The sequence below is a fragment of the Impatiens glandulifera genome, chromosome 1 (genome assembly GCF_907164915.1).
Source record: "Impatiens glandulifera chromosome 1, dImpGla2.1, whole genome shotgun sequence".
NCBI lineage: Eukaryota > Viridiplantae > Streptophyta > Magnoliopsida > Ericales > Balsaminaceae > Impatiens > Impatiens glandulifera.
The window spans coordinates 87,615,587-87,629,056 of NC_061862.1; the positions used below are offsets into that span (position 1 = coordinate 87,615,587).

The 13,470-nt window shown below is 28.7% G+C and overlaps 3 protein-coding genes across 3 annotated transcripts; 2 read left to right on the plus strand and 1 right to left on the minus strand.

Moving 5' to 3' along the window:
- The first annotated feature begins 1,469 nt into the window (after positions 1-1,469).
- On the plus strand, positions 1,470-6,355 carry LOC124935319 (myb-like protein X). The gene is made up of 14 exons (XM_047475762.1): positions 1,470-1,511; positions 1,583-1,648; positions 2,055-2,138; positions 2,235-2,318; positions 2,433-2,522; positions 2,649-2,756; positions 2,865-2,954; positions 3,048-3,134; positions 3,227-3,313; positions 3,384-3,491; positions 3,618-3,671; positions 3,725-3,829; positions 5,825-6,055; positions 6,155-6,355. The coding sequence occupies exons 1-14, from the start codon at positions 1,470-1,472 to the stop codon at positions 6,353-6,355; spliced, it is 1,437 nt and encodes a 478-aa protein (XP_047331718.1).
- A 154-nt stretch (positions 6,356-6,509) lies between these two features.
- On the minus strand, positions 6,510-7,086 carry LOC124935329. Its single transcript, XM_047475772.1, has 2 exons — positions 6,983-7,086; positions 6,510-6,897 (listed from the first exon to the last, which is right to left on the minus strand). Exons 1-2 carry the CDS (start codon positions 7,084-7,086, stop codon positions 6,510-6,512), a joined length of 492 nt encoding a protein of 163 aa, XP_047331728.1.
- A 4,793-nt stretch (positions 7,087-11,879) lies between these two features.
- Positions 11,880-12,820, plus strand: LOC124922070 (calmodulin-binding protein 25-like). The gene has a single exon (XM_047462796.1). The coding sequence runs from the start codon at positions 12,092-12,094 to the stop codon at positions 12,680-12,682; it is 591 nt and encodes a 196-aa protein (XP_047318752.1). The 5' UTR covers positions 11,880-12,091; the 3' UTR covers positions 12,683-12,820.
- The last annotated feature ends 650 nt before the right edge of the window (positions 12,821-13,470 follow it).

Consider the following 13,470-nt stretch of genomic DNA (forward strand, 5'->3'; position numbering starts at 1 on the left):
TCAAATGACTCCAACAGCAACAACTCCCCAGGATAGATGTAGATTGGATCAATTGACGAATGAGCTAAATAAACTAAAAACTGAAATAAATCTCATAAAAGAGATGATAAACTAACTATAAGAACAGTTTGGCATATTATCAGGGTCGGCCCTGAGGATTTGGGGTCCAATGCAATTTTACATTTTGTGGCCCCTAATATTATAAATATTTTAATTTTTTTTTAACTAATAATTCTAAATATTTTAATTAACAAAAAATATATATCTAAATTAAATATATAACAACAATATCTCATATATAAAACATTTCATAATAAATATTAATATAATAAGTTTTAAATGAAAAAAATATACAATAATAATTAACAACTATGAAAACACATATCGATCTAAAAAACAAACAAACTATGAAAACATACTTCTCCTTTACTTAAAATTAGAGAACGTTGATTTTTAGCATTGAACAATTTCGAAATCGAACCCACATATTGTCGTTTCTTGATATTTCTTTTAGAAGCACCAGACTCATATTTTCGAAATCTTATTCAATCTTTATCATTTATAGTTTTCGTCATCATTTTAATCTAAAATATTTAAACTAATTTTTGTAAAAGTATTTAACTAGATCTAGACTTCAAGACCTCAAAAATGGGAAAACAAAAATACCTCGCGGGTGATATGTTTTTTTGTAATAGCCTGATTTGAGATAATATTGATGATATGATATCACTACTCTACAATAAGAGTACAATAAAAAAAATATAATGATTGATATTTTAATTTTTAAAGTAGTAAAGATTAAAGATAAACAATAAGAATAAGAAAAAATTAAACAAATAACTGAATAAGTAACATTATTACCTCAAAAGATGATTGTTGATTTGTTGTTACGAATTTATAAACTTGAAGAAATAGAAAATGACCGGCGAAGACTTAGCATGGATTTAGGATTAGAAAATTATTATGTGAATTTGTAGATTGATAGAATCATAAGATATGAAATAGAAAATGACTGCTAGGATTTAGGGTTAGACTTAGAAACTTAGAATATAAAATGTTTGCGGCGATTAAGTTAGGATTTAGGGTTAGACTTAGAAACTTAGAATATAAAATGATGGCCGCTTAGTCGATTAGGTTAAAAAATACTATTAATATTAGATATTAGGTTAGATATAAACGAGTAAATAACATAGAAAGAGAAAAAAAATATAAAAAAAATTATAAATATATTAATATGAAAAGAGAAAAAAGGGAAAAAAGAATATTAATAATACAATATAACAATTTTATAAAAATTTGGGGCCTATGCAACTGCATAGGTTGCCTTACCCTAGGGTCGGCCCTGCATATTATCACCCACACTAGGTGAGAAATAGAGAAGGAGAAGATTGAATGATGAATATGTGGATGTGCTTGTGGAAAAAAAGAAGGTGAATGAGGAAGACAAGGATGAGGAAGATTTGGAGAAGATGAATGTGTTGATTGAGGATCTGGTGAATGATAATATTGAGGTATGTCTAATTCAAGCATTTGGTGTAATTCAAGCATTTGGTCTAATTCAAGCATTTTGTCTTTTTTTTAGGATGAACTTGTAGAAAAGAAGAATGAGGATGTGCTGGTGCAGAAAGAAGACAAACAGAAAAATGAGGTAGGTCTAATTCGAGCATTTTGTCTAATTCAAGAATTTGGTCTAATTCATGCATTTTGTATTTTTTTTAGGATGTGTGGATAAGTTGAATGGAAAATACAATAATGAGCTTATGGAAGAGAAGAAGAATGAGGATGTGGTGGAGGATGTTGTGCTGAAGAATTAGAATATTGAGGTATGTCTAATTCGAGCATTTTGTCTAATCTCAATCATTTTGTCTTTTTTTAGGATGGGATTGTGGAGAAGAAGAATGAAAAAGACAATGATGGGTTTGTGGAGGAGAAAAGAATGAGGATGTGATTGAGGATGATGTGCTGAAGAATGAAAATATTGAGGTATGTCAAATTCGAGCATTTGGTCTAATTCGAGCATTTTGTCTAATCTCAATCATTTAGTCTTTTTTTAGGATGGACTTGTGGAGAAAAAGAATGAAAAAGACAATGATGGGCTTGTGAATGATAAGGAGAATGAAGATGTGGTGGAGGATGATGTGCTAAATAATGAGAATATTTAGGTATGTCTAATTCGAGCATTTGATATAATTTGAGCATTTTGTCTAATTTCAATCATTTTGTCTTTTTCTTAGGATGGGCTTGTGGAAAAGAAGAATGAAAAAGACAATTATGAGCTTGTGGAGGAGAAAAAGAATGAGGATGTGGTGGAGAATGATGTGCTGAAGAATGATAATATTGAGTTATGTCTAATTCGAGCATTTGGTCTAATTCGAGCATTTTATCTAATCTCAATCATTTTGTCTTTTTTTTAGGATGGGCTTGTGGAGAAGAAGAATGAAAAAGACAATGATGGGCCTATGGAGGATAAGAAGAATGAGGATGTGGTGGAGGATGATGTGCTGAATAATGAGAATATAGAGGTATGTCTAATTCGAGCATTTGGTCTAATTCGAGCATTTGGTCTAATTCGAGAATTTGGTCTAATTCGAGAATTTGGTCTAATTCGAGCATTTTGTCTAATCTCAATCATTTAGTCTTTTTTTTAGGATGAGCTTGTGGAGAAGAAGAATGAAAAAGACAATGATGAGCTTGTGGAGGAGAAGAAGAATGGGGATGTGGTGGAGGATGATGTACTGAAGAATGAGAATATTGAGGTATGTCTAATTCGAGCATTTGGTCTAATTCGAGCATTTGGTCTAATTCGAGCATTTTATTTAATCTCAATCATTTTGTCTTTTTTTTAGGATGGGCTTGTGGAGAAGAAGAATGAAAAAGACAATAATAGGCTTGTGGAGGATAAGAAGAATGAGGATGTGGTGGAGGATGATGTGTTGAATAATAAGAATATTGATGTATTTCTAATTCGAACATTTGGTCTAATTCAAGCATTTTGTCTAATCTCAATCATTTTGTCTTTTTTTTAGGATGGGCTTGTGGAGAAAAAGAATGAAAAAGACAATGGTGGGCTTGTGGGGGAGAAGAAGAATGAGGATGTGGTGGAGGATGATGTGCTAAAGAATGAGAATATTGAGGTATGTCTAATTCGAGCATTTGGTCTAATTCGAGTATTTTGTCTAATCTCAATCATTTTGTCTTTTTTTAGGATGGGCTTGTGGAGAAAAAGAATGAAAAAGACAATGGTGGGCTTGTGGGGGAGAAGAAGAATGAGGATGTGGTGGAGGATGATGTGCTAAAGAATGAGAATATTGAGGTATGTCTAATTCGAGCATTTTGTCTAATTCGAGTATTTTGTCTAATCTCAATCATTTTGTCTTTTTTAGGATTGGTTTGTGGAGAAGAAGAATGAAAAAGACAATGATGGTCTTGTGGAGGAGAAGAAGAATGAGGATGTGGTGGAGGATGATGTGCCGAATAATGAAAATATTGAGGTATGTCTAATTTGAGCATTTAGTCTAATTCGATCATTTGGTCTAATCTCAATCATTCTGTCTTTTTCTTAGGATGGGCTTGTGGAAAAGAAGAATGAAAAAGACAATGATGTGCTTGTGGAGTAGAAGAAGAATGAAGATGTGGTGGAGGATGATGTGCTGAATAATGAGAATATTGAGGTATGTCTAATTCGAGAATTTGGTCTAATCTCAATCATTTTGTCTAATTCAAGGATGTGAATGAGAAGGTGGAGGATGTGAATGATAAAGACAATGTGGTCAATGAGAAGAAGGATGATGTGTTTGTACATAATTTGGAGAAGGAAGACATGCAAAATGTAAAAAGGTGGAGGAGGATGTGTTTGTGGAGAAGATTGAGAAGAAGGAAGACAATGTACATAAGAAGAAGGTGGAGGAGGATGTGTTTGTGGATTAGATTGAGAAGAAGGAAGATTGTCACGCCCCGAACCGAGTCATGAGGCGTGCACAATCGCCGCATGTCCTCCTAAAAACATTTAAAAGCAACATGCAAGGCTAACAATTTTCTTTACTAACTTTCTTAAACAAAACATCATCCATCTTTCATTAACCAAAAATCCTTTCAGCTACAATATGTTCTTGCCACCTCATCAAAAGTCCAAAAATACAAGGTGACAATGCTACCATCTTAAGGTTACAAAATACATAATTTCAACTCTCCCTTAATACATTATTCTAAGGAGATGACTAACTTCCTTACCCAAAATGAGCTCGATAACTAAGATCTTCAATATCCAATAGCTTATGATCCTTGAATTTTATCCTTCTCTGAAAAGGGGACCCATTAAAATGGGTGAGCTAAACTTGCCCAGTAAGAAAATCATAACCTCATTACAACTAGATCAAGAGGCATTTAACTAAGTATAAAAATATTAACCTTTATTCAAAATATAATACGTACTTTTAAAAACCAATATACTTTCTCTTTTATATAACTCTAGGATAGTGATAATGACTACATTATTGTGATAACTCATTACCATCAACCAGGACTTTAATGTTCTACGTTGACTCATTAACCATTAATGAGGATTTGGGAGTCCTACATTGACTCATTAGCCATCAATTAGGATTTAGGGGTCCTGCATTGACTCATTAACCATCAACCAGACGTGATTGTCACGCGTTGACTCATTACCGGTATAAGCACTCGAGGCATTAAGAACCATTATCAAATAAATAAGTACAGAATCCTATCCAGAGTAATAAAATCATTCTTGTATTATTCACATAATCAAATCCATACATATGTATCCATCTTTCACAAAGCATTTAGCATAGGCTTATCAAAAATACTTTATCAACTAGTTTCGCAAATCATTTTATAAATCACATTATCAAGTCACTTTATCAAACGTTTTATCAAATTTTTTTATCAAAACATTTTATCCAAACACTTCCATGTCAAACTTGATCCATAAGTTTAGAAACACATTTTAATAAAAAATATTTTATCAATATAATCACATTTTAGTAAAATAAACTGTTAGAAGGTATGATGTCTTACCTAACCCCCCAATATCTAGTTATTTCAACTCTTTATCTCTACCAAATATCCTTTGCTATTTTCAAATGGGCCTTTGACACTTTCTTCATTCAATTATCAAATTAAACTCAAATCAGTCTTTATATTTCCACCTACTAATAATCCATATCATTTACTTCCTTAAATCCAACAATCATTTTCATTCTCTTCCAATAAACATTCAAATTTATACATAAACCCTAAATATCTTTTCTCATCTTCAAGTTTATTCAAAACCAAATAATCCACATTCCTTCATTCTCTTTTTTCTCTTCCTCCTTCCTAAACAATAAACAACCTTAAATCATTCAACCATATCAAAAAAATTAACTTCATTATTTCTACCAGCAAACTCCATTTCATTTATAACCTTAATTCATCCATAACCTTATCAAATCCACCATTTACTTACCTTTAATTCAAATGAGTTGTTGATGAAGGAATTAATTTGTTGAAAGAGGTGATTTGTTGATGGAATGATGATCGTGGATCTGATGAAGAAGACGGACAGACGATTAGATGATCTGCTGCTCGATGTTGAAGATGAAGAAACTGCTGGAAGGATAGAGAAGACATAGGGAAAACTCTCTACTTAATTTCCTGCATACCCATTTAACAACGAGGGAGGTGATGACGTGGCTTATCCTCATTGGCTTCTTTAGATTCCTTATCTTATCCAAAAATTCACATTACTTTATTTTTTATTATTATTATAATAATAATAATTATTATTATTTTAAATAACTTAACTTTCAAAGACAATGTGCAGAAAAAGAAGGTGGTGCAGAAGAAGGTGGAGGAGGATGTGTTTGTGGATAAGAAGGAAGAAAAAGTGCAGAATAAGAAGGTGGATGTGGTGGTGCAGAAGAAGGACAAGCAGAAGGTGGAGGAAGATGTGGTGGAATTGGACGATGCAACCCATGTCCAATTTAAGAGAAAAAGGTTGAGGTCGAAAGTACTACTTAATCCCTACACCGACCCTGATTGGAAAAAAATGAGGGTAAAAGATCCAATCATTGTCGATCCTATGGCAAAATTTGATCCAAAACTGTAGAAAGAGTTGATGACAGAGTTGCGGAAAAAAAGTAAATGTAAACAGGTGGAGCTCTGTACTGGCACTGTAGGCTTTAAATTCTTCGATACAATGTTGAGAACAACTAGGTGGCTAACTGATGTAGAGATCAATGTCGGATGTGCTCTACAAAGAAAAAGAGCAATCACCTACCTTAAGACATACACGAAGAATTTCACCATCGTAGATTGTCATCTCGCCCCTTTGTTTACATCACAATATGCATGAGTCACTATTTGTTAAAATGTTGAAATAAATAACAATGTAATAATATGCAATAATAACATTATAAGCCAAACTAAGAGCCACTACTGAAGTAAACTTAGAACATTATGTTTCATACAATAAAATTATTCATACAAAACAATATTATCTTAGGGAATTATTCATACAACATTATCATCAAATGCCACACATGAAAATAGAACCATTCAACATGCTGCTGAAATGATGGTTGATGTTGTTGCTGAGATGATGGTTGATGTTGTTGTTGAGATGATACTCTTGCAGTAAATGGTACAGGCATCACTGATTTGCATGTTGCCCTGTTATGACCTTGACCACCACATGAGTTGCATCGTTTTTGGACCTTACGAGTCTCACCTTGGGATGACCTACGATTTGTTTTCGATCGCCCTTTCTTCACCTTAACAGGTGGTTTTAGATAGACGCGTTGTTTGATAATTTCCGAAATATTCCATTCTTCTTCATCGCCAACAGGATAACATGTCTCCGCATATGCATTCAACCACATTTCAGTTGAGTAATACCTGAAAAAGATAACGATTAAACATGTGAGAAATTTATTAGATAGGTAAATTAAAGATAACGATTAAACATGTGAGCAATTGTTACCTTGAGCAGAAGTCATAGGGATCCAATTTTTTTGTACGGGCAACAGCTATGGCATGAGTACAAGGAAGACCAGATACATCAAATACCATACAACTACAAGTCATTTCGTGTAAGTTAACTTTAAAATGAGATTCACCGTCATGCACATAAAACTCGAATCGGTTAAGTGGATTGACGTTATACAGTCTGGTCTTCTCAGCTTGCTCACGTAAGAACTTTTCATAATATTAAGATAACGTTCTTTGTGATTATTCACTTTTTCTCTTCTATTATGACAACATTGTTGTATTGTGAATCTTAAATAGTCAGCTAAGGTTGATATGTGATACTTTCTAGCTTCCTTGCTCTGACTATTAAAGATCTCGACGTAATTGTTTGTCATTTGATTGTATCGTTTATCGGGGGAAAAGGCACGACTCCATCTCTCCATTCCAATATCTGCAAAATAGACAGCTATACAAGGGTCCTTAATCCTGATCTTGTCAAAAAACCGATTAAACATTAGGACGGTGTATGCACGAGAAACCAATTCAAATTTTGCGTGACAATTATTATTTTTAAACTTGGTCATTATAGTCATCTTGATGTGGTATATGCATGCACCGTCATATGTTTCTAAAAAAACTGAGCACAATGACAATACTATGATTTAAACAATTTTTTAAATACTATGCATTGGTATTTTTAAACAATGATTTTTTTTTTATATATAAAATAACCATTTATATTTTTTAATGATAATCTAAATCATACTATGTGCAACAAATAAAAATTCACAATACCCAGCACAATTAAAATATATTGTTTAATTATGATTATTCTAAATAAAATACTACAAAGCTAAATATATTTTTCATAATATCGTTAGTTAATTTATCAATTTAATAAATTGTTTATAAATTTATCAAATAATTTAAATAAACAACCTTTTACATTAAAACAAGTTTTTCTTTTTGCAGTAAAAAACATTAAAAATATATTATTTTCAAATAATCAAAAAAATTATATATATATATATATATATATATATATATATATATATATATATATATATATATATATATATATATATATATATATATATATAATAATCCCAAAATAAACAATTCCAGCTATTACTCCCCTTTCTTTCTCTTTTTTATTTGGCACATGGGAAGGAAGAAAATAGCCTAAAATGAAATGGACAAAATGGGATATACAAGATTGCTTATTTGGTGGGTTATTTGAAAATAAGTTAGGGCCTTGTTTAATTATTTATTAGTTAATCAAAAAATAAAATATAAAAATAATCTTACTTACTATTCAAAATGATCAAATATTATTCTGACTATTAGACTGATAAAAAATATATATAAATAAATATTGTTTAATTACTATTCAAAATGATCAAATATTATTAATATTTTGACTATTTGACTCTAATTATTAAAACATATTATTTTAAAAATTATATAACAAACAATCATTTTAAATAAATTGGATTATCTAATTTATTTAGATAAATGGTCAAATATCTTAATATTTATATTTTAAAATATTATAAACAAAAACAAAGTATCATATTTATTCTTTGAATTACTTGTATTATTAATATCTTAATTGATTGTTTGGATTGGGTTTAATGAAGAAAATCAGTTAAATTAAAAGTTTTCCTTGAGTCTAGTTTGATATAGTGTTATTTGACAATAATATTGTTTTCATAGAAAATTGACTATTCTGCTAGCTAACCAAATTGTATTTAAAAAAATTATAAATAATACAAAATAAAGTATTGTGGTATTTTAATTGTATTTTAAAAAATAATTAAAAAATAAGTTTATGAGACATTGGATAATGATTTATAATAAAAACATTTCACATTCAACAAGCTCTCCTAAAAACCCAATGTTAACTATAGGTTCCTTGAAGCTAACAACAGTCTTTAGTATACTTGTTTAATATGGTATGAATTTTTTTAACTTTAAGTAATATGAAGTCGGACTATATTTGAAAAAATAAATAAATTTGGATCTGGTATGAATTTTCTAAGAAATTATCAATAATTTTTATTTTAAATAATGTTTTTGTCAAATATCTGAATTTTAATGAGATAATATTTTAAAAGGTAATTTAATTAATATATATTTATAAATTTATTGATTATCTTCTATCTCTAATTAAGAATTTGTTCTATTAGAATTATTTAAATAAATTTATTTGATTTAAAATAGGTTAATGGTGGTAATTTTGAAGGTTTTTTTTATAAAATAATTTGTTTTTTTAATAAATATATAATATTTTAGTTAATAAATTTAATGATTTGAACAATAAGAGAGTCTAGAAATTATGTTTGATTATAATAGTATATTTAAAAAAAAAATCAAAACTAAAGATAATTATTTTTTTTAAATATATTTAATATAAATTGACGATAAAAAGACCATTGACAATAAGCTCATATTTTTTGTCCAGATATTCTATGACATTAAGCTCATTTAAAAATACTAATAAATGTGTATTGTAAAAAAAAATTAGTGATCATTACAAACTTTCATGAATACAGTTGTATATATAATTAAAAGGATTGTAAGGTCAATTAATTATTTAAATGTTATATTTTTATATGGATGGTTAATTTAACAAATTAACTCATACTACATATATAAATATAAATATGGTATTAGACCACTATTTATAACAATAGTTTCACGTGCAAAATGGTAAAGTTTGATGACCATATTAAGATAGTCCAGAGATAAGAGTCGATTTAAAAGATTACGATATCACGTGTTTAATTTTATTTGAAAGCGTTTTAAGTTTAAACGGAAACATAACTGAAAATGTGTCTAATTATCGTCCAATTAAAAAAATAATGATATAATTTGATTCAGAATGAACATTGTGTCATTGTAAATTTGTAATAATTGTACCTTTGTCTTTTCTAATATACATCAAAAACTTCTCTAATTATTATGTCTACAAATGGACTTTTATTTCATTTAATCATAATCAATTGGCCACATTCATCTTTGACTACCATAGAGATAATAGATGTAAAATCCAAAATCTATGTTAATCTTGATAATACTCAATGGAGGTGGTTTCCATTTTTTTAATGTACTCATTGTATTGTTGTACTTAATGGTCGTGTAACATGAATTATCATTCATTCTTTAGCGAATTTGGTTTGATGATACAATTATTAATTATTAAATCATATCTTAAGTTTAAAATATGTGAATTAATTTTGTTTTGAAATTTTTGGTCATGATAAAGTGTCTCAATTGTTTGACATTTAGTCAATTTATATATCATTTTAGTTGTAAGAATTTGATTGTATTGACTGATTGATCAAAGTAGTTCAAATTTTTCACTGTTTAAAATCCTAATTGTTTAGTGGTTAAAACATTAATATTAACTTGTTGAGATATAAAAAAAATATTTATAGTAATTCAAGTAAAAAGAAAAAATATTTTAAAAACAAACAAAGTCAAACATTACAGATAAAGAGAGAAATACTAAATCTAAACTAATTTGACACTAAATGAAGTGTAATTAATTCATTCACATCACCAATAAAGAAAAATAAATCATTTTTAAATTTATATTCATCCTGTTTTTATTAATTCATTGTGATAAAATACTATTACCATTATTATTTAATAAAAAATAAATTATTTTGAACTACTTGAAGTAACTTATTAAAATATTTTGTATTTAAAAGTATTGAAAATGTATTATATGATAAAAAAATATTGAGATATTTTAATTTATAATATAAAATTGGCTATTATTATTTTGGCTGCAATCTGGTTATTATTATTTACAAATTTTGAAGACTTTGTACGAGGAAAGGATTTTTTAGGTTTTACCTGAGTTTTCTCCTAAAACCCGTTCTTAAAATCCCGTGTTTTTAAAAGAAAGTAAGAAAAAACTGATTTTTAAAATTTATAAATTAATTTACTATTTGACTTTAGAAGATATAGTTTAAAGATATGGTTTAAGTGAGAGAATAATGATTTAGATAGAGAGTATAAAATTATAGAATAATTATATGGATAAAAGTATTGAATAAATTATTCATACACTGAATTTTGAGATAAAATCTAGATTTTATACCAAATAATCAAACATAAAACAAGTAACAATTTGAATGGATAAAAAGTCATTTTTTACTTTAACGTAATATTTTACTTTTTCTTAACTAATGTACCACACTTTTATATATATATATATATATATATATATATATATATATATATATATATAAAATAACAACATTTTTTTTCTTAAACTATTCTTGCTCATTTCAAATTCTTTACAATATTCAAATTGCATTTAACAATTTACACGTCTATATGTATCAAAATAAAAATACTCTATATACAACACAAAAATCTCTATATCTACGAATTTATCAAACTTTTACTCATATTGCAAATTTGTGTAATCACTCAAATCATTTATAACAAATTAAAATATATATATTTCAAAAAAATTATTCAATTTAAAAAAAAAAATATATTTATATATATCATTTTATTTAACTAGTGACAAATTAATAAAAATAAAATAAAATGTGATAAGTTAAAAAAAGAAAACAATATTTTTCTATTTTAAAAAATATTAATAACTAAAATTCATTATCTTTCTTTCTAAATTTAATTCATTAATTAAAATAATAAATATTCTCTTCAAAATAACCCATTAAAAGACCTAAAATATTTGATAAAAACTAATAAGAAAGAGTATTTTTAAAAAATTATTTAATCCTTTATCAAACAAGGCCTTAAGTTATCCGTACTTGAGTGTGACGATAGACGCGTCTTTGACGACGCGGTTATCTCTCTGTCCCACCACCGCTTTTTTTATTTATTTATTTATTTATTTCTTCCTTCATCTTCTTCCCTGCCATTGCTACTCTGTTTACTCTCTCTCTCTCACACACAGTTACACACACAGAATCTCTCTCTCTCTCTTAGGGTTTCTCCGTCCTTTTGTCAATGTCCATCCTATAAGTTCAAGAGAGCAACCCTGACTCATAGTCAACATAATTAGACTTATCATCTCTCTTTAAAACACCACCAAATGTTTTAACACTTTCATATTCATCATACAAACACAAACAAAATGGCATCATCATCATCACCATCATCCTCTCACAATTTAGCTACAATCGAGCCATGGATGTTCCGTTCATCCTTTCCCGATTCCTGGATCTCACAATCATTCGAAAGAGATAACCAAACTCTCACCAAAGCACTCCAAGTTTCTCTCTCAACTCCCCACCACCTCCAAACCATTCCTCCATCTATCCCCATCCCAATTCAATCCCCATCTCCTCCTGGAAATGCAAAACGGACTCTTAACCCCCCTATCCCTCTTAAGAAGAAATCGCGTAAATCCAAGAGGGCTGCTACTACTTTTATCATGGCGGATCCGGAGAATTTCAGGCAGATGGTTCAACAAGTCACTGGTGGAGGACAGGTCCGACCGATGAATGTACCTTTGTTGAAGCCGGAACCACAAAGGTTGTTTAATTTGATGCAGGGATGTTGTTTACCCACTCTTGATACCTCGGCGTTTCTTCTCGATGATAAATATCAGCCGCCGCCGATGGCTGTTTCTTCGTCGTCGCCGTCGTTGATGAATCATTCGCCGGCGGTTAATTTTGACTCCTTTTCTTGCTTTCCCACCTTGGAGTCGTGGAAAGTTCTGTAATCGAATCATGTTTTTTTTTCTTGTTTTTTTTTTTTTTTTTTTTGGATGTTCAATTAGTAGAATGTTGTTAGCCAAAAAAAAAAAAAACATTTCAATTAGTAGAATCAATGAATTAACTAAATTGTGATGTTTTTAACTCTCTTAATCTTATGAATTAAATTATAATTATAATTTCACTAGTAAGTAACTATGGCTGTTTTGATAACTAAACCAACATTTTTTAAAATGGAAATTCTTGATTTGTATTACACCATTTTAAGAATTGTAACAAATTAGACTGGATCCCACTAATAACTTTAACAAAACAAAAAAATTATTTATTTTATTTTATTGGTTCAGATAACTTTTTTTTTATAATAATTAATTGGGTAACTCTTGAATGATTAATTTGGATAACTATCCAACTCGTTTTAGGTAAATACAACAATATTCTCATTTTTCGATAATATTTTATTGTTTTTTGTTGTTATTTAATGGAGATGATATGAATATATAATTGACAAAGTATATACTAAGTTTATAGTAAATGAATTAGTAGTTTAAAATAAAATTACCATTAGTAAATAAGTACATTTGAAAATTTAATAACTTAGTAGAAATTAAATAAGGCTCAAGTTCAATATTTACTAAGCATTAATTTGATCATAACATGCTGTATAACATATTGGCTATATTATATATCATTTTCTTGGCACCATATATATATCTAAAGTTGGATTGTTAGTTTGAGGCATAATAAACCTCCAATTATCGCCAATGACTTATTACTTGTATTTCCATTCATAATA

Bases quoted from the DNA above. Each gene is read 5' to 3' on its own strand.
- LOC124935319 (XM_047475762.1), top strand. From the start codon at position 1,470: ATGAATGTGTTGATTGAGGATCTGGTGAATGATAATATTGAG. The intron at 2,523-2,648 runs GTATGTCTAATT...TCTTTTTTTTAG, and splicing joins TGAATAATGAGAATATAGAG to GATGAGCTTGTGGAGAAGAA. The intron at 3,314-3,383 runs GTATGTCTAATT...TGTCTTTTTTAG, and splicing joins TAAAGAATGAGAATATTGAG to GATTGGTTTGTGGAGAAGAA.
- LOC124922070 (XM_047462796.1), top strand. From the start codon at position 12,092: ATGGCATCATCATCATCACCATCATCCTCTCACAATTTAGCTACAATC.
- LOC124935329 (XM_047475772.1), bottom strand. From the start codon at position 7,086: ATGACTTGTAGTTGTATGGTATTTGATGTATCTGGTCTTCCTTGTACT. The intron at 6,898-6,982 runs GTAACAATTGCT...TATCTTTTTCAG, and splicing joins CCCTATGACTTCTGCTCAAG to GTATTACTCAACTGAAATGT.